General features: G+C 44.6%; 1 protein-coding gene across 4 annotated transcripts; it reads right to left on the bottom strand.

Annotated features, from left to right (window-relative positions):
- Positions 1-291: 291 nt before the first annotated feature.
- Positions 292-21482, bottom strand: SAP130 (Sin3A associated protein 130). 4 transcript variants are annotated; one of them, XM_032990572.2, is made up of 21 exons: positions 21412-21482; positions 20694-20811; positions 19574-19809; positions 18816-18974; positions 17566-17677; positions 15937-16061; positions 15084-15208; positions 14342-14492; positions 13891-13981; positions 13511-13615; positions 12292-12433; positions 11898-12019; positions 9000-9302; positions 7819-7996; positions 6444-6548; positions 5347-5708; positions 3791-4039; positions 3364-3489; positions 2335-2438; positions 1536-1649; positions 292-1247 (listed from the first exon to the last, which is right to left on the bottom strand). In XM_032990572.2, the coding sequence occupies exons 2-21, from the start codon at positions 20803-20805 to the stop codon at positions 1089-1091; spliced, it is 3180 nt and encodes a 1059-aa protein (XP_032846463.2). In that variant the 5' UTR covers positions 20806-20811; positions 21412-21482; the 3' UTR covers positions 292-1088. The 4 variants fall into 4 exon arrangements, with proteins under 4 accessions (XP_032846463.2, XP_032846465.2, XP_032846464.2 ...); XM_032990574.2 differs by having other exon boundaries at positions 3791-4036; XM_032990573.2 differs by having other exon boundaries at positions 7819-7993.

Here is a 21482-nt window from a genome sequence, read left to right as displayed (position 1 = left end):
ACTGAATTAGCTAATGAAACTGAGGCCTCCTGTAGAGGAGACTAAAAATGAATGGATTTGGCAACCTTTCTAAAAAATGAAAGTTAAATGCACATTTGCATGGGGGGCAATCCATATGGCATCTTTAGGAGCCGAAACATGAATTAAGTTATCCTTCCCTCCGCAGCACAAGAGGCTACTTTCCAACATTCTGTTTCTTCTCCCCAGAACGCTTCTTTCAAGGCCTTAACATGTTTCTGAGTTTACAGATTGAATAGTTTCACTACAATAAAGGTATACAAACTGCTCACATACAAAAACCTCCAAGTCCTTTATTAATGTTTTCAGGATGTATGTGGTACATACAATTAACATTACACCAGCTACAGGAAGTCCTCTGTTGCAAGAGGTACTTCAAAACAAGTATCCCAGAGCACCAACATAGACACACACACACACACTCACACACAGACACTACAAAAATCACTTTGAAATGATTTCCCCCCCTTTTTTCCTTTTTTCAACTTGACAGCTAGAACTTCTGAGCCATCGGAGATTTTGAATGTGGCAGATCTCCTAGTGCAGTGGAACTGGTTTAAGAAGGCTACTGCAGACACTGGAAGGTCAGAAGAACAAGAACTGATTGGGGTAACTGAAAGTGGTGTCATTTTCAGTGCTTTGAAGCACGGCTGTTGTCTGGGTCGATACCTGTATGTCAGCCTCCCGGTGTCCCCGGCAGAACCTCCTGCATTACGGGTGTATACGCGCCTTGTGTACACTTACCCCTAAGCTGCAGAACAGGAGAGCACTGTCCATCAGACATTGCATCGCTAGTTCCAATTAGTAGGCACTGACACATCAGGAGGGTTAAAACAAATAGGACTGAAAAGACTTTAAAAAGGGATGAGCCTGAGAGAAATCTTTGTTCATTATGACACATCAGTGACAATCCCTTCAGGTCACCAGGCTTCACATGTCCATCTGTTGCCATCTGTTCCCTAAACTCATCCTTTTTTTTCAGATGCTCTGCTTAAAAATAAACCCAAACTACAAAAAGGTTCAACTCCATTCTGTACACGTTCTCCATTTCCAGAGTCATTATTCTGGCTTTAGACTTTCTCCTTCCGCTTTAATTTGGACACTTTCTTGACAGTTCCATTCTTGTTTAGAAGCTTCAAAACACGATCCTTGTGATCCAAGACCTTTAGCATGGAGTCTCGAGCCTCATTGATTTGATCCATCACAAGTTTACACCTCTGCATATTCCCCTGAAATGAAACACCGTTGTCATTAACAGCAGACTGTCCAGTCTAAGCAATCACTGTACCTTTTCCTAATGCCACTTGTAACTAATGACACTGGAAACACAGGAAGTGTACCTATGTGGGGTTTTTTTTGGTGTTGTTTTTTTTGTTTGTTTGTTTGTTGTTTTTTTTTGTTTTGTTTTGGTTTGGTTTTTTTTTTTAAGCTAGCTTTAGCTCTTACTATCTGCAGTAGGATATTTTGTACTTAAGGCTAAAGCAGTTCTGCTGGGTTGAGAGGCCACAGGAACCTACCTGTATCAGTTCATTGATTCGATGCAAGTCATCATCAGTCGCCGCCTTTTTCTTAGGAATGAGTCCCTCCTGCAGGGCAGTCAGTCTCTCATACACGTCGTGCTCCAGGTTCGTCTAAAAGACATTAGCACTTCCTGAGAAGGTTCACCACTAGGCCAGAAAACATTCGCCCACATTAAGAAAGCTACACAGAGAAGATGATAATCCGTTCCCCTCTCAGCTGCTCATGTTAGTAATTCAGAAGATGGAGCCTCTGACGTAGAGTGTGGCACTACCATTCTTAATAACATCATCTTTACAGGATTGCTCCACTTCTGAACAAACATGGATCCTAACCAGAACTGTTTCCCCTATTTCTCACAATACTATTCCAGGAATGCAGAGGTTTTGGGGAGTTTGGTGCTAGAATGCAGAGCACCTACCTCACCCCCAACCTGAAACAGAAGCATCCAGGAATGTGGATCAGTGCTGCCTCCTCAGATCAGCCGCACCATCCCAAACAGACGCTTCTTCAGACCTGTGCATCAGCAGGAGGGAGTTGCCAATTTTGATCATCTGTACAAAATACATCAGCTCTTATGTCTGGATCAAAATCAACACTCTAAGTTTCCAAGCCACTTATGCCACATTCCTGAGAAAAGGGAAAGCACTCCCACTCCCTTTGGGCACTACACACCAGCTCCTTTACGGTATCCCAACGTCAGATGACCATGTACTGGGTTTGTAAAAACATCCTCCTGTCTTACACAACTCCGTGTTCCCCCACGTCGTAGGAAGCTGGCAAGCCTCATTCACCTACCAGCTGTAGTAGCTGTGCCGCACAGAGATGGACCTTCCACCCTTGTGCACGACAGGATACACCCTTCTGATTGGCAATCTCCTGTAGCATAGCCTTCTTCTCTTCTGTCACCAGGAAACAGAAAGACAGGTTACTCAGATTTCAGGGGTTTGCCAGGCCTCTCAAAAACATCAACCCAAATCCTGCTCTACCTACAGCCTAATAAATGAGAGTAAGCAACACTTGGATTCAGATAGGAAACCAGCCACCCATCTGTCACATATCTGACTACTGCTCTTGCTTATTAAAAGGTTATTTGTATTTCCAGAAAAAAAATATATCCCATTTTTTCCCCATTTAAAGACTGCAGTGCTCAGAGTTTCAAGTACCTCACATGAAAAAGTAAAACACCCACCCTTCACCACTGAAATACATATCTACTCCCTCCTTGATGTATTTACACAGCTGTGAACACCCAATCTGCTTAAAAATTCTAAGGTATTAGCTAAAAAGCTTAAAAACCAGTATCAGATCTTTATTTTCCTCATATTAGGGAAAAAAACCCCCAAATTTATTTAAAAGCCTGTTTGCTAGTTGACAAGACTAGTTATGCTAAATCTAGAATGTTTTTGACTAAACCAGCAAATTTCTTAGGTAGTAAAAAAATTAGAGAACTAAATCGTAGCATATCACCATAGCACGTCAGTTCTTTAAGGATTACTTTCTTTAGTAAGTTACTATCACTGAATGTGAATAGATTTCTCAGTACTGTATGACTTTTTTTGTTTACAAAATTATAGCAAATTCTCTGTAGTGTCCTCCTTTCCTCCTTTATCTTAAGCACAGAAGAGCTTTAGGCAACATCTAGCTAATGCAACTCATTAGCTGACTTGATCAACCCCCTGTTTTCCAAATTGCAACCAAAACCTTGTTGTGGGATTACTTATCAACACCAGCTAGCTAAGAATGCTCCCAAGACACCCTTAACAGGTACACTCAAGCGGTTCATGCCGAATGATTGAAGCTGGCAAACGACAGCAGCAGGCTGACCTTTCACCCGGACATCGCTGTATCTCTGGAAGTGGTGGTAAGCAGCTTTCCAAGGATTGCGGTAATGACGGAGCAACGTGATAGGTGGCCTTGGACGCACAGGGACGTATCTTACACCTTCCTCATCTAGAAAAGGACCCAGAGAGAACTGTATCATTAAGTAGGTGAAAGAAGGAGATCAGTGTGTCGCAGTAACTCCAGCAGAAGATCAGTGAGCACTGCCTCAGACAAAATGATCCTCTATGTGTTGAGAAAGGTCATTCCCCCTGAACATCACTATACAGAAAGTGCTGAGGAACAGATGCTTGGATGCTGTATTATTTATATTTTGGAAGTGGGAGAATGACAGAGCACCTTCTCTGAGAAGCAAACAGAAGAGAAAATACAGATGCTTGAACAGGAAAAAAGACATTAGAGATGACATTACCTATATACTCCTTTGGAGGAGACTTTCGCTTCTCTGCCTTCACCAGCAAACTTTTGGCAGTGGATTTCTCATCATCAGTGCTGTTTGTTTCCATCATGTCCCCCTCCTCTGTGGAGATGACATGCTGCTGCTTACGGGGTTTCTTCCTCGGGGAGGCACCAGGTGGCAAATCACTCGGAGGCATTGATAGGTTGTTGGCCAGCAATGCCAAAGATGGAGACACAGTACTTGTAGTCAAAGGAGGGACTGCTGAGAGGAAGGAAAGAGGAAAAGAAATATTTGAGAGAGCACTTCAGCTCCATGTGTAGGCCGGATATTAAACCAGCAGCAACTGCTGGGACAAGCCTATACACTAAAGATCTTTAGTGTCTTGTATACAAAGCCATAAGGAATGAGAGCAGTGACAACTGTCCCTTAGTTTCTTCATATTTGAAGCTTATGTTACTTTAGTGCTACAAAAAGGAATTCATGCTAGCATCCATCTTCTGTTACTGTAAAAAAAATATCTTTGTATGTACACCAGCATAGATCACAGTCAGTAGCAAGCAAGTCCCTTTCCTCTTCTAATTTGAGTCATAATGCAATCAAATCAGGACTGCAGTGCTCTCCTTGCAAGAGTCTTCTCGTACCGCCAGGTCAACAGCACTGTATTGGTAGGTTACTGCACCAATCAACACACCTCTGAAGTTGGGCAGTGGAGCGGCAGGTAGATTGAGGGAATAGTCCTTGACATTTGGGGGGAAAAGCTCAATCAGCCTTGACATAGGCTGCAGCAAAAAATTTCTGGGATGGGTTCTCTTGACAATTTGGTATATCCACAGTTGCCAGCAAGAGACAAAAGAGCCCTGGATAGCATAATGCTATCCACCTGTGTACCAAAGACATCTGTAGCAAGCAGCTTCTTCCATCACAGGACAACATACGGATTTAAGAAGAGTGATAAAACCAACAACTAAACCAGAACTCTGATACTCATGCATGGGGGTGCATTTGTATCGGTTTGCCACTGTACAGTGCCTGACCTGAGATCCATAAGGATCTGCATTTTACTGATCATGCCATCTGACAAACTATGGCCAAGCTGGATAGGTAAGGCAATACAGTGAGTATTTTAAAAAGTTCTAGAGAAAAATATCCATGAATCACAGGAGGACCCTATGAAGTCCTACTCTGGTCACTAACTCTTCCCATACAAGAAAGGCCCTTGGACCTGAACAGTAGGATTTGTGAGAAAACTGCAATTAACTGAACTGAACCATAATATATTGGTACTGCTGCTGAGAATGTGCATTTTAAGCAAGGAGCTCACGTAGACTCTTTGTAGTTGGATCATTTGAACACGAACAAAGCAGTCACAGTAACAAGTGATTTAATGCAAGGTTAGGGAAAAGGCAAAGAACTTTTTGAGTAACAAGGCATGTGGGAACCCTTTGACTGGTGTTCTCTGCTACCATGAAAGAGGTGTCATTTCATTTTCAGGATAGATGTGCTGAAATCCTCCTAATTTCTCCACTGTCTCAACAACAAAAGGAGCAATCTGATGATTAACCACCTACCAGATACTGGTCGCATTATGTCCATAGGCTCCACTTCCTCTTTGATTTTTATCTCTGGTACTGCAGGGCCCAGCACTGCTGACAGGGCACCGCTCATGGTTGACGGAGGAGCAGGTGCTGCCACAATTGTGGTGGAAGTTGGTGGAGCGGCTGGGACAGCTCCTGGAATGGTGGCCAGCGCTGCTGCAGGCTGCGAAGAGGGACTGGCTGCTGCAATGATGGTTGGAATGGCAGAGGGGGGCTGCTGGGAGGTAGGGGGGACCGCAATGGTGGGCTGCTCGCCGCCTTGGCTGGACACTGCCTCCATAGACACGGTGACTGGAGTGGCCATGGACACGTGAATTTCAGGTTTTGGCTTGGCACTGTAATGTCAAATAAAGCAAACCAAATTTCAGTTAACTGCAGCTCAATCATGACCACCAAACACCAAGTGAATGAAGAAAGCTGGATTCAAACTATTCAGTTTTTCCTCCACCCATAAGTACCATCTGGCTCAGTAATATGTTTAACAGGAGAAGGTGTCATCTGAGTCACATTTCCTCCTCCACTCCCTTTCTAATCCTTTGAATTTACCACAGATGCTGTTTTCTTCCACACACTGTAACAAGCAGATCTCATGACTAATTCCAGGTAAATTCAAAATACTTGTAAAAGGATCAAGACAGTTTCACGATGCAGACAAGAGGAACTTTTACCCAAAGCTCTACTGCCCCCCATCCTCTGCCTGCAAGAGCTCCCACTGTGGCTAGTAGTTATAAAACAATAAACCATAAAGCCACTGAACTAAACTGGATAGAAGCTCCATTTACCTTTCTTCATCATTAATTTTCAAGTGCTATGGAAAAGATTTTCAAGGCCTATCCTTTACAACAGAGGTTTTTTTGTTTGTTTCTATGAAAGCTCATAACCATGTCTTTTAAAATACTGCCTCAGCTTGACAACACCAGAACTGGTCAAGTCTGCTCAAAGTCGTTACACTGATGAGTTCAAAACAGATTAAGTTTCCCAAGAGAAAACGCTCTGATAGCCAGAGAATACAAATCAAACAAATAGAATGAAGCTATTACGATGCAGCTGGTTGCTTCCTAAAGTCTTACCCGGCAGGCCGTGGTGATCCAGATGTGCTTCGCATAGTACTCTCGACACGTGTGCTAGCGACTTCAGGTGGCTGAGGTGGAATTAAGCTTTTCCGGACTGCCAGCCTGTGGGAGACAGACAGATCTAGCCACCTCCCCAGGGCAAAGACAAATAGCACTGAGAGCAAAGGAACCAACCCTCTCTTGCCCAAACCAGGATAGGAGTTACAGCGGTACCATTTATTGGTCTTCAGTATAAGTGATTCACTACAGAAAGAGTCTCATTTTACTTCTCAAATTAGATGTCATGTTTTCTTTTCTTTAAAGATAAAAGATTAGTTGCTTTGACCTAGTCTCACCCCCATTTGGAGCTTCTCCAAGAATGCCAGGCTTTACTTTCATCCTGCCAGTCATAGCATCTTGCTGAGACTGCCAGGCTCCAACAGTGGACGAAGGGATATCTGATCATGCCACTGTCCTCCACCACTATTTCAAGACTGAGCAAATCACCTGGAACTCAACCATGCTCAGACAGGCATCTGCTTCATTTAGTCGGACTAGATGGTGTCAAAGCCTGACCCCAAGACCTCAGGTCCTGAATGTGGATGTTAGGCAGCACGGGGTTGAATGCAGAGAAGTATGAGACTATGCAGCCTCCTGTGGAGCTGGCAGTCAAACTGTTGTCTAAAATAATCAGCCTCTCAAATGGAAACATTCTTTAGTGATCTACCTTTGCTTCTTTAATTTCTGTTTCAGTTTTACAGCCTGCAGCTTCACTGCCTTAAAAAAAGGTTTCCACCCAAATAAAAACATATGCAATTTTAGTCTCGTAGGCTACATCAGTTCCAAATGTTTTCAGTCATTAGATGGGAGGAAATGCATTGTTAATTCTAAAGCTGTCTCTTGCATCTTTATTCAGGCATTTAAAATTAGACAGACAACATAAAATGTTTTAAGAGTTTAAGTTACTCCCTCCCTTTTTCCTAATCAGATTTCACAGCAGGGTACTAATCCTATCCTTTCTACTCATCCACATATTCTTCCAAGAAAAGCACTGAAGACAAAGCACAAAATTCTAATTTTAGTAGATTATGAACTCTTTGTTTTTGTTACACTAAGCAAGAAAGCCTCAAATCCACTTTCCCTCAAAAGGTCACTTTCAAGAGCTAGGAGACAAACTGTCCTTCTTCTCATTTTACTGCTGACAGTAAGAGAAGATTATATCCTACCCTGGGGGAGGAAAAGGAGTGTGTTTCACAGAACAGCAGGCTACTCATAACTGCTGCTGACTGAATAATCTGCTAGAACTTTTCTCATCTCTACTAAAATGATTCCATTTAGCCAGGCCAGATGGCACAGACGTGTCATTCCGCGTGTCATCTTCCATTCTACTCACCCATCTGTGGTTGGTTTCTTCCGGAGGATGCTTGGGCGCGGGGAAGAGCCCTGGGCTGGTGCGCTGGCACTGGCACTCTGGCTATGGGTTTGCACAACTGTAGTTGCTGCAGAAGCAGTGTTGAACGTGTTGCTAATAGGATTGGCTACAATGGTGGCTCCATCTGCCAAGACTACTGCTGGGTAGGATGGACATGGACACGGGAGAGAGAACAGAGACAGAGAGGAAAAAGCAGCAGTTACTTAAGGAAGTTTGATGACAAAGCAGGTGTTTGCAGAGCACATGTCATCCACGCTCCCTGGACTCCCTCAGTGTTTAACCTGCAGTGCTTTCAGACTCTTTTGTAAGCAGCACCTTTGCTACAAGCGATCTGATAGCTGAACCTTCTGCAGGGAAGATGGAAACTACCTCCTGCCTAACAACCACTGCTAGGGAAATAATCTTTTCCAGAAAAAATGGAAAACACAGAAATTGCTAGAGAGATCACCAACACAACTGGGTCAACAGAATAATGCTCCTGGTAGAGTCTGTGTGGCAATACATGCCACTTGTAAGTCAGTGCCCTCAGCTGTTTATGTTCTGACCTTCTGCCAAAGCCTGTTTGGCCGACTAACTGATGCAAAGCATTGAGACAGTCAGGGAGTCACCACGCAGTACACCTGCCAGCTTTGCAACAGCTTATTCCCTTGGTTGCTGAATCCCCTTTCTTCAGCAAGTTATTCGGGTTTCATCAGGCTGATCATTTTTAGCGGAAGATGGTTTCCATCACAGTCCAAGATCGGGCTACCAACTGCTGAAGGTACCTGGCTGTATTTTAATTGCTATGGTGATCTAATGCATAGCTGGAATGGTTTGGAGAACACCATTTACCTGTAAATTGTTTTTCCCACCAGGCCTTACTGAGGAGAACTGTTTAAGCTCAGGCACTACCAGTCTTTTCCACTGAAGCAACCCACCCAAGGCTACCCACACACTCCACCCAGTCCACTTTAAAAAAGTAAATTGAGAAAGAAGTGAAAAATATTTGCTGGGAGAATGTGAGTGTGTTTCACGTCCACTACTGGACCGCAGAGACTGTAACAAGCTCATCAGTCAGAGAAAAAAACACAAGCCAAGCCTGTAGGGCAGAAGTTCAGCTGCTCTGACGAGGCCAAAGCACGGATTTCGCTGGCTGCTCTTACCTGAAGTCTTGGTGTCGGGTTGGGGCTGCTGAGCGCCGATTGGTGCCGGCTGCAGCCCCTGTGCGCCAATCGGAGCGGCGGGGTGGAGCCCCTGCGTCCCAATTGGTGCTGGCTGAATGCCCTGGGCACCGATTGGTGCCGGCTGGATGCCCTGCGTGCTGATGGGCGCCGGCTGGATGCCCTGGATGTGACGGGCGTGAGACGCGTCCACGGTCATCAGCTGCATGGGGTTGAGGTGGACGGTGGAGGCCACGCCCACACCGGTCTGCGCCGTGATGGCCGAGTTGGGCGCCTGGGCTGAAACTGGGAGCACCAACACAGACACCTCGTCACGCCTCCGCTCCCCCCCTGGCACTTTAACACTTACTTTCAAAGACTATTTTTGTTTTGAAAAATTAAGTTGCCAGCCTGCTTGTTGCAGTAGTAAATTTGGGAGTAGAGAGGCCAGATTGTCTAACAGAAGAACTAAACATTACTGCTTATTTCCATTCCATTTTCTATTTCTAATTTCAACGAGAGAAAAGATCAAGTTTAACTCTACTTTTATTTAGACTCAAATTACACTTCTGTACACAGCTTACAGTCTCATAAAGCTGTGCACTATTTTTGCCCAGTATCAATACTTGTAAGTACAAACATTTGGCATTTTCCCTGTACTAAAAAAAACAACCAAAAAAAAAAAAACCCAAAAACCAAAAAAAACCCACACACAGAAGACTAAGCCATTTCTTTTCAAAAGACATTCCACTGAGCTTAACATTACATCAACTAAAAGACTCCAAACCTTTGCACAAAAGCAAGCAGAGTAAGCAGAGACTCATGTGTCAGTACCTCAGAACAGGGCTTACCTCTCTACCCCCTTTCCCCACCCACATCACTATAATAAAGTTTTCCTTAGCACAAGTGAACAAACTGTTCTGAGTTTGAGTACAATCTTACCTGGCTCAGAACAGGGCTTGTAATTATAGGCTGGGTCCCACAGCTCAAATGAACACAAAATCTTTTTGTGGCAGAACAATGTTGCCAATGAGGCACCTTTTCTAAGAAGTTTGATTAATTTATTTGAATTTACAGCTCTAAACAACTATGATTTCTTCTTTCCAGAGCTCCTACGTGGCGTATCACACTTCTCCCAGGCAGCACTTAACAATGCTGTTAGACTACCTGCAGCTCCTGGATCTTCAGATTTCCAGCCTTTACAGAACAATACCATGGTTTCTGCAGCCATACACAGAATGAAAGTGCAAAGTTGCCAACAGTGGACTTGCTTGCTAACAATGGAGAGCCCTCTCATCGCAGAACAAGCTGGTTTTGTCACTGTCACAGGATTTCCACCAAGTTCTTGTGCTGACAAAGCACTCTAAAAACAGCTGTCAAAAACCTGCAATCTGTCACCAGGTCCGTGAAAATGGCGTCTGTACAAAGTGCAGCACATTAATTCTCTTAGTGGTACACCTTAGGCAAAACACTCTTGTTTCAGAACTTTCTATCCAACAAAATCCTTCTGGGAGGCTAAAACACAACCAGCATTTGGAAAGCCAAAGGCAACATTCTTCCTCAAAATTCTGCATTAACTCTCCTTATCTCAGTGATCTTTTAAAGAGTCCCCTCTGCACTTTTATCTAAGCACAGGTGTGTGTCCCTCCCGATACCCTGAATCCTCTGCTTTGAGTTGTCACCAGTTACTGCCATAATTAGTACCTCCAACTGATGCTTCAAATCAATTTACCAAGCAAATTATCTCTGTTGTTGTGCTCCTACCAAAGAACCTACATCTATTTTTTTAAAGATTAGCATTAGCCTACCATCACCCCAATGTGTTACCAAAACTGGGACTCCTGGCAGTCTGCAATCATGTTGTATCAGGGACACTATAACCACCCCTTGACCATAGCTGCCAGCACCAAGTATCCTCACTCACCTGCACATTCTCCTTGAAAACCTTCAGCCTAAGTGCAGGGAGGTACGAAAGAAGCTCACCTGTCCCTTTTGTGAGTCATTTAATCATCCTGAAGCCCACCTCAAATCCTGACATGACTTACAGTCAAGACCTGCAACTTTTCACTGGAATTTCAGTGACAGGAAGGTCGGGCCCCAGTAACTCATCAACTCCCTGTGCACACTTTCCCATTCAGCAAATGGGCTTTGCCCCCTCCAAGTCCCTCCAGATTACCCCTATGCTGCTCAAGGGTAACGTGCTACCAGCAGACACGGATATTCCATGAAAATCCAAATCATAGATATTCCTACAGTTTGGATTGTGGAAATTATCATATTAGAGAGAACAGTCCTAAACCACTCAAGTAAGGTAAAAGTTCTCCAGATTTTGTCACAGAATGACATACGTTAGGGTTGACTACATAGGCTCCCATTACACATCACTTTTTGACTGTCTGTCTGTACAGTTCAAACACATTAATTGCTCCATTCTTTTTAAAAGAACACCAATGCAAAAGTGTGCAATGCAGCTTATTTTTAACATCTTTGGTTCGAGTTTCTCTCTCAAACTGTACACTCATGTGGAAAGAGATTAAAAGGGGCTTGTCAGAACACCGAGGAATGAAGATGCATCGAAGAGCTGGTTTGGAGGAGTTGAACTGTTTTGATTTGTAGAATGAAACACTGTTACTTATAGAGATGCAAACCCTTGGATATTAAATGTGAAACTCCTGAGAAAACCAAGTACAGTTATTAGCTGTACTTAGTAGGCCTCTGAAGTAGTTCAGTACCTCTTGCCCTTGAGCTTTCCCCTCAGCCAGCAAGTTGTCAAAGACTTTTTGTGACAAACTGTCAGAATCAAGCATAAAAGCCTCTCAGCTCCTCCCATTACTAAAGCTCAGACATAAGCTAAGACCTGAACAAAGCATCAAAGTCAGCTTGCCCCAAAGCTGGTCTTACCTGGGTATTGGCGAATGGTGGACACTGAGCTGGTGATGGGGGTGTAGGTGTGTGCAGTCAGAGGGTACGCAGAGGGCGGGTACGTTGGTAAGAAATACTGGAACTGGACAGGCACCGACTGCCTACAGGCATCAAAGAGAGCAAGTATTACACACACCATTTCAACAGTTCATCTTCAACCCCTGCCTTCGGGCCACTCCCTGAGTTTTGTAATCTCATCTGTCATAAGATACCAAGTATCAGAACTATCATGATTAATTCAAAACTACCAAATCCCCCCTACACCAGGTTTTTAAAACACCTAAATTTCCATCATATCAGAACCTAGAAAAGCAGCAAGGCACTCAAAAGCTTCTCACACACCCTCTCATTCACAGAGTTCTTATTTCCCCACCTGTTGTCATTTCTGGTTTCCATTGCTACTGGGTTTGGAGAGGCCCGGTGACTAGAGAGGGGTATGAGGTTACTCCTCTCTGCTGTGTAATCAGACTGGATCCGGGGGGAAGTGTGTGTGATTTGCTGAGGAACCACTTTAGCTGCATAAAGACAAACATGTAATCAGCTGACAGTCAAAGGAAAAGTTGGCAAACACTGCAAAAGCAATATTAACTCTCCTGGCAAAAACCTGAATACTACTCCCTTCTCCCTCAACTCCCCAAAAAACCTCACCCCATCCCCACATGATTTCCTATCCACAGGGATGACAGGTTTCCTCAACAGGCAGAAAGAACAAGGGAAATGAAGCATTTTCATCAATTTATATCAGAATAGATGAATATGATAAATGCATATATAAATTACATTTGCTAACAGAGTAAGTTATTCCAGTGCTCAAGTAATTTTTTTTTTTTTAAAGGAACAGCCCAATCTTTTCTGCTGTCAAGAACTTATTTATCCAAGTTTTCAAAGCAGAATTTGACAGAGATCAAGGGAAATCAGATCAAGGCAAACAAGTATACATAGACAGAGGTCAATAAAAGAAAGCAAACACCTACAAGAGCTTTACAGGAAACACTGATGTACGGAGATATAACTTTACTCCTTGGAAATTCATGGTAAGGAAAGATACTACAAGATTTCAAAAGAACAAGAAGGAGGTCAGCAGGAAAACAGATGAATAAAAGGCAGCTTATGTAGCTCTGTAGGAACCATCTCTGGCAGATTCCACATCCAGGCAAATAAAAGTTCCCACCTCTACACCTTGGTATTTTACCTCCAAATTAACACACTAATCAAACTCCACTAGGCTACACCTAACACCTCAAGAAGCACAGGAAGGAACATACATAATCAACTATGAAAGCCATATTCCATCACCAAGCAGTTAAAACTTTTGGTATATACAATGCAGGTTCTGAAATGCTGAAAGGCCCAAGTTTATCTAAAAATTCAATTAAGTTAATAAGCCATTTTATTACTTACTTCTCCTAGAACATGTATTTCTTTCTGTTATTAAAAAAAGTTACGCCACAGCAGACCTGTTAATTGGTTTCTCTCAGCTTGAACTGATTTTCCTCCCCTCCTTAATTTGCTAATATGCACAAACACTGCTACCATAAACAGAAAGAGCAATGCACCAGTTACACACTCTTCTTAAAACTGAAATCACTCACCAACTGGGATGTTTGAGGTTGTGACAGCTGTAGCATGGGAAGAATGGGAGGGCATTGTCATGGTGACAATGGTGCTTGTAGGCGCTTGGGTGTGAGACACAGAACCTAAAGAAAATGATAGAAAAAAAAAAAAAATACAAGATCTTTTTACAGAGCCCTATCACACCAATATATCTACATCTAAATAGAGGGCACCCCAACCCAGACAACCTCCTTGAAGAGCCTAGTCATTTCTTTCCCGAAGTCTGCTCGTGCACTTCCAAATGCAATTTTTACCATAAAGATTTCCTCAGAAGTAATTAGGTTTGATCTTCAAGGAGGAAAAACAACAAAAAGCAACAACGAAAACCACTCCCCACAACAGCCTTATACATACTCACCAGCTGTGGTTGCTGAAGCAATGGTATTCGTTGCCAAAATAGGTGCCACTGTTGCTGCTGCCACTGGAGTACCAGTACTGAAAATGGTTTTCTATGAAAACAAAAATTAAAATCTTCAACTTAAAAGACTAGTATATTTAAAATATATACTTAGTTTAGAATCATGTTGCATTGACTGTAAAGAACATGAATTTCTAACCCTGTATGAACTCTTTTCCCAAATGCAATCTTAGCCCTCAAGATATAAACAAAAGAGATGTCTAGAAGAAGCAAGAGCTGGTGGGTTTGGGCTTTCTTTTGGATTTTTTTTGGGGGAGTTTTTTGGTGTTTTTTTTTGTTTGGTTGGTTTTTTTTTGAGGGGGTGTGTGTGTGTGTTTTGCTTTGGTTTGGTTTTGTTTCTTTTTTTTTGTGTGGTTTGGTTATGTTTTTTTTCCTTCCTCTTGCAGTTTACCTGAGCCATGGTGTGGAGCTGTGGCTTCTGTGTTCCTATAGCTGGGTGAGATGGTAGTGTAATCCGAGTAGCTGTATCTCTCGGCTGTGCAGGCCGCTGAATACTAATAGCTGCAGAAGGTGGATGCTGCTGGATAGACAGGGTGGGTCGACTGGAGAGAAAGAAAAATAATCATGAAGATAACCATGTGGATACTAAATACGGAAAATAAAATGCAGAGACACACATCAGGCCTTGGTCTCCTCCTCTGTGAAAGCAGCAGTGCTACCAGGTACATGGTAAAGCAGCACAAGAAGTTTGAACTACGCTGTTCTGTCCTCACCTGCCCTGTGTACCCAACTAGGAAGGCAGACTTATCAATAATTCCTATCAGTCCACAGGAGAGACGTTCTGTCAGGGATGCCTTTTCAACACACATGTCATTTTTCACTGTGCCTTCTTAAAAAAAATGGGCCAAATTAGCCACAAATTCCTACAACAGAAACTTTCCGTTCCAGGAAGCATGCCTTAAAAACTGATTCATTAAGGTCTTTCCATCTCAGAACACAGAGCAAAAGTTCCTGTTTATAGTCATTGATATTCACAAAGCTGAAAGCATCTGCACCGTGCAAGCATATAATATTTTTGTATTATGACATCCCACATCTAGAGCATTACTGGCTCTGGATGATTAACATGTTATGTTTTCCCTTCCTGCAGCCTCTGTAAAGTCAGAGCAGTGCAGATTTCAAAGTGTCTTTACCTGAGGGTTGACTCTGTAGCATGTGCTGCTGTTGTGGTTATAACAGGGGACTGAGCTCTTGTGGCAGAGACAGTTGCCACCACAGCAGGGGGAATAGTGCTTGAAGTTGTCACAGGAGGACGAGACTATAAAAATGAGTCAGAAAGAAACACATTCAGAAAAGAAACTCTGCTGTTGAGAGAATAACTAGGAATTACTTGGTTAAAACTGTTTTTTCTAGATCTTGTCACTAAGTTTTGACATTCTAAGACATTTCCAGTCTTTCTGAATTAACCTGCAAGATCCTAGGCCAATCTGTCCTGGTTTTCAAAGCATCTACATCATAGGAATCGGTAACTAACAATGTTAACAAGAGTGGATCCCCTGGAGGTCTTTAGCTAAAAAAACCCAAAGTTCAGTCCCCTTCAAAAAAAAGAAACCCTGATCCAAGTACATACAGGAAGTCAAAGGGGATTACATTGGAATGCTAACTGAAAGCACAAAGTAAAGATGTTTAACCCTTTATCCTAGCATTGAACACTAGTACTATCATAGGGAGATGCCTATGGCACCAAACTTTAAAATTTGAGTATATGTGAACTAAAACCTCCTCACAGTTTCTAAGCACTTTGAAGACGGTTAAAACCCCAATTTCTGGCACCCATTCTAGAAAGGAAATAAAACCACAGGACCAGTGCAACTATTTCACTACTCGCTATTGGAAACTGGTACCCAAGAAAGAGAACTGGAAGAGAGCTGACAGCAGCCTCAGCCCAGTAAATGCACAGCTGCAGGTTACACGTTCCAGGTAAGTGCCAGGAGGAATTCGGAGCTGGCGGTCAGTGTTCCGCAGAGCTGCCTGGCTGCTACCTGCCTGGATTGGCTGATGAATGATGTGCTGAACCGCTGGCTGGGCTGTAGCTGCATTTGGCAACTGTGAAGCTGGTCTCAGGACTGTAGTTACTTTGGAACTGGACATCACCGCAGCAGCCGCTGCACCTAGGAAAAATAACCAACTGTGTTCAAATACCGTGCACTCACATGGCTCCATCATGACCCCAGACAGACTCTGACATTAGCTGGTGTGCATTCCAGTTTTAGTGTGTTTCATACCTATGTCAGTCCAGGTAACATTGGTTTAAAAGTAAGGCTTGCAACAAATATATGTAAAGTTCACAAAAGTATGTGAGGATGGGTAGGTATTATTTTAAATTAATTGGCCTGATTGATACTTCTTATTCCCCCATAACAACCTTACATTGCAAATCCAATCTTTTTCTATTCCATGGAAGTCAGTAGAAATAATTCAGTTTGATTACTGGGCTATTGTGTAAATAAGCCACCTGATACCAACAGTAATCTCACTGCACCTGATGAATTTCAGAAAAAAAATACACATGCAATAGAAAAAAACCCCAAACAAAACCCCCTGCCTTTTAAATCTGCAAATTGATTAATTTGTCTACTGTTTGCTGTCTCCTGATCATAAAAAAAAATCACTGTAGAAGGCAAACAGCCTTGAAATCATTTGCTGGACTAGACTTCACTGCCTCTGCAGATGCCCCTAATTGAAATTATTACCTCAAAAGTTAATATTCAAACTGAGAGAAAAAGAGCAGGAAAGAAAAAAGAACACACATGCTAAGTGACAATACAAAGTTTGTGGCAGCTGTCCCACAAGAATCAGGTGAACAAGACCACATTTTACTTCAGCTACAAATAAAGCTGCACAGTCCTTCCACCTACTCTAGCAAAAGAAGATTAGGTGTTTGCTCACATCAATTTCTCAAGGGACCAAGTAACGTTGAATATGGAAAGAAATAAAAATACAAACAGTACTTTGAATTCAGACCAGTTTAAAGCTGAACTAGAAACCTAGCCCATAAGCTTTTGAAAGTAAAACTGCAGTCAGAAATCAAACAGACTGTACTGAACACAGGGCTTCTTTTAAGGGTAGCTGATCTCCTGTTTTGTAAGCCATAGTAACCAAAATGCTGGTAGACCAGAGCCTGCAGTTATCACCAGCATTTAACTCAAGGGTAAATGCAAATGCGCACCATAGGATACATTAGCATGCACAAAAACGCACAAGTGATCCTGTGACAGGTAGGTACAAGAATACGCCTCAACTGCTCAGGTGCCATGGTCATAGGTGAGCAAGGCCTGCTACCAAGAACATATGTGACATTTTACAGGACAGGTCAGTCTATATCAGTGTGTATTTTTTGCCTGAAAGTGCTCAGTGTTTTGACAGCGCAGAACTAGAATAACACACATGCTGGTATCTGCCAGCATTTTAAACACTCTCACACAGTCCTGCCCTAAATGGCTGAAGGCAACATAATCCTTAAAAGGCCAGCAGTCACCTATTTATGCTAGCAGTTTTAACAGCTAAACTATTAGCTGTGTTAACAGTCAGAAAAATTTTAGATGCAAAGGCTAGATGCACCTCCCCCCGAGAGGCTGTGAACAGAAGGCAAGGATAGCACTGCTAGATCTTTACCTCGGGGCAGGTGAGAAGCTCCAATGTGAAGTGGAGGCCCAGGAGCACTACTTCTGATGATAGACATCTGCACGTTGGTAGCCATGATATGATGCAAGTTACTGGGATGCCCCTGCAGAGTTAAAGAAATAACAAAACCCAAAATAAACCATGAGCTGTGTGGACGAGAATTAATGGCCACACTATTACTGTATCTAAGTCCCAAAGAGAGAAAAGAGATTTTGTAGAAGTACTTGGTGTACAAAGGTTGCATGTATTACAAGCTGAATGAGGAAAGAGGCAGATGTTTCTACAGGATAAAGTTACAGAGCCTGCTGACATTGGGTGTGGAAGATGTAAACATTTATCTGTTTTACTGATCTATTTTTCTGGTTGATACATGGGTGACAGCCAGCCAGCAGTCACCCACATATCAACCAGAGAGAGGGCCCTGCTGCCAGCACTGACATTTAAGGCAGATTCATGCCACCTTTCCAGTAAGGTCAAGAAGATAGTGGGAACCTGACAAATGTTGCAACATGTTAATTCCATTTTCTTATAATTCTGGACTTCCAAGGGATATCAACAAAGATAAAAATCCAACCAAACTGCCGCACATACTTAACCAGCCTAACTCAAATCCACCTAAAGGCACTTTACATAAAAACCCTGAGACTTTGGGGTGATGAGTGCTCTGGCAAAGTGGTTTCAAATCACAAGGACTGGCTCTGCAGTCAAAGTCTGAAGGGAAAAAGAATTTCTAAAGCCTTATCTACACCCCTCCATCCTCAAATTTTGTCACTAGTGGTTTAATAAGAATACACTGCAAAACCATGAACTGTTTATCAGTCTCTTGTGATCCACTCCCAGGAGAGCTAAAGAGCACTGTAGTGATGAATCCCACCAGATCATCTACACTAGAAATTCTCTGAATGATACTGAAACAGCAGGAGTTTTTAAGGAAAGACTCTGCCACATAGCAGCTTTTGGATTTGGCTCTGCTATCACAGCCTCACTGTGCTACGTCAGTTGGATGATTACAACAAATCAGCAGCTTTCTAAAGAGCTAGTGATAACTGAGTCTGAGGTTTAATGCTCCAAGCAGAACTGATCCAGCAACCAGTGGCCACTGAATGCAGCAGTCTGCTCTCTCTACCTTCTCTCTTGCTGCAAGAGCCCACCTCAGTTGTACCAATATTAATATTGATCTGACTGTGCAGTGAGCTGGAACAGAAAAAAAAAAAAAAAAAAGACAACAAAAAACCCCAGACCTGTTGCCCACTGATTGTTGCCACAGGAATTGTTGGAGCCTGTGGTATGTTGCTTTCCATGGTCACAGTAACTTGCCCAGGAACTTTTGTGGGAGCCGAGAGAGTAGAGGGTGGAGCAGGAGCAATAGGCCGACTGGGCATGGTGGGCTTCAAGGGAGGCTACAAAAAATACAAAGACAGACATGTTGGCAACTCCAAATGAGAGCTCAGTGTTGAAGTAGAAATAATATTTGGGGGTCAAAGCCTGAAGAGAAAGTCAAGGATAAGTATGTTTAAATAGTTGAAAGGGAACAATATCAGTCATTTAGAGCTATTCTATTTTCATTTAGGACAAAGAAAGGGCATCTTTTGTACTAGAAGTATGCAGCTTCTAACATACAGCATGAATCACAAGTGGAATATGTTAGTGCTATGGTATTCCCCTACAGATACTGGGCATTAACAGCTAATTTGATATTTTCATACTCTCCTGCAGAGAAAAGGGAAGATGTCAGAAACTGATTGAAATAATTTTTCTCTTAAGAAATAAATAAAAAGCACCCCCCCCTCAAAAATAATACTGTGACACCATCGAAGCCTTCAGCATATCATACAAAACAGCTAAACCCATGGTGCAGTGTACAGTCAGTAGAAGTACGCAAGGAAAGCTTAAGAAACAAAAGCAAAGAAGTTTTTGGTGCAATTTATTTTTGCTCAACACTCGAACTTGTAACATAGATTGTATTTTTTCCCCTACGAATCGTGAACCTTCTCGTTACCTTCATAAGCCCATCCGAAAAGGAAAGTGGCACAGCTGGAGTCAAATGTGCTGGTGGTGCTGTTACTGTCACTGGAGCACCAGACTGGACTGGGTGGTGCTGCGTCAACATCTGAACCTGTGGGTATGGCCGAACCACCACTGGTTCCTGCTTTTCCTCTCGGGGTTGTATAGAACCGCCAGGACCGATGTGCTCTCTAGGAGCAACTTCTGAGTCACGACTAGATTCATCACTCACTAGCAAAGAAAAGAAAAAGGGAACTCTGAGGAAAAAGGTAAAAAAGATTAACAAGTTCGCACTGGTGTCGACCCACCAGGTGAGAGATGTGATGTCAGAAACAGTCTACCTGTAACAAATTCACCCTTACAGTTACACGTATTCCAGTGATGAAAACCCTAGGAACTCTGGCACTGCTTCTGCTGGTTCCCCTCAGAACTGAGAGACCTCATAATGCTGGGCAACCTGGGGTCATCCCTGAGAAGCCCACCTACTTCAAACAAAGATTGACTCATTTTTCTTTCAAGGGAAAAATACCTAATTATCTAAGTAGCTGTCATAAAGTCCCCCATTAAACAGATACTATTAAAAAGTCTTCATTTTATGCGCTAGGTACCTGAATATCAAGCCTGAAAACAAGTATAAACCCTCCTGAAAATGAAGCTGCTCCTTCCCCCCTCAGTCACCCCCGGTAGCCTGCTGAAACCTGTAATCTCGTCAGGGACAGCAGTAACTAGAATCAGAGCTTCCACTCCATTTTCAGCTCCATGAGCAGGTCCCATATTCACCCATCGCTGCTTCTGCTAAAAACGTGCAGAAGATGAGCCGAGGGGCACAGGCAGCTGAGCAAACGCGCCTCAAAGGAGCTACAGCAACAACTCCGCCCTGACGCCGCTTTTCAGAGTCGGCAGCTAAATGGATTTTCACGTCGTTCTACCCATTCGCGACCGAGTCAGCCTTTCGGGCTGGCCGCCCCACGCCCGCCCCGCTCCTCCCACCGGTGCGGCCCCGTCCTTGCAGGCTGCTTGGGGCCGCCGGGGGCGGGCTAGCGGGACCGCTCCCTGCCGCTGCCGCCGGCCGGGGCGGGGCGGGGCGGGCCGCGACCCCCCTGGTGCCCGCTTACCTGTGGCGGCGGGGGCGATGAGCCCGGCGGAGCCGCTGTTGGGGATGGCGGGCGGCGCTGGTCCCAGGCCGGCGGGCGGCGCGCCCGAGCGGGGGAACTGCTGCGAGCTCATGTCCGCCTGCGGGCACCGCCGACCGTTACGTTGCGTCACAGCGCGTCACACAACCGGCGACCCCAACACCCCCCCACACCCGCCCCGCCACCACCTCAAGGCGGAGGGGAGGGGGCGACGACGCCCCCCCGCAGGCACCGCCCCCCGCTCCCGCCCCGCTCATTGGGCGAGGCGCTAGCGGCGCTGCCACCCCTGCGCCAATGCGGCGCGCCCCCGCCACACCAGCCAATCCAGGGCGGGCCCGCCGCGGCCAGTGAGAAGCGACTGTAGTGATGAGCTCACAAGGCGGCGAGCCAATGGCGGGGAGGAGGGTGCTGGCCAATAAGGGCCAGCCGTGCCGGCTGGGCCCGCCCCGCCCCGCCGTGCCGGGCTGCAGGGCCCGGATGTTCTCGGCAGCGCCCGCGGCCGCCCTTGCCCGCACCGAGCGTGGCCCGCACTGCCTGCCCCGGCCCCGCCAGGCCCCGCCCCTCCCCGCCGCCTTAGCCCCGCGCTGCCGCCAGGCGCAGGCTCCACCCTCCGCGCCACCGCGCACTGAAGCGGCCGCCGCCCCCCACCCGTCCCCGGGGCGAGGTGAGGCGATGCCGGACGCGCTGCCCGTGGCGTTACCTGTGTCCGGGACGCCCCGCGGCAGCCGTCGCCGAGGAGCCGCCGCCGCCAACCGAGCTCCGCTTCCGCCG

The sequence above is a fragment of the Tyto alba genome, unplaced genomic scaffold (assembly GCF_018691265.1).
Source record: "Tyto alba isolate M040663 unplaced genomic scaffold, T.alba_DEE_v4.0 Super-Scaffold_10, whole genome shotgun sequence".
Lineage (NCBI taxonomy): Eukaryota > Metazoa > Chordata > Aves > Strigiformes > Tytonidae > Tyto > Tyto alba.
Note: the sequence above shows the minus strand (reverse complement) of the source record. Positions and strands in the feature narration are given on the sequence as shown.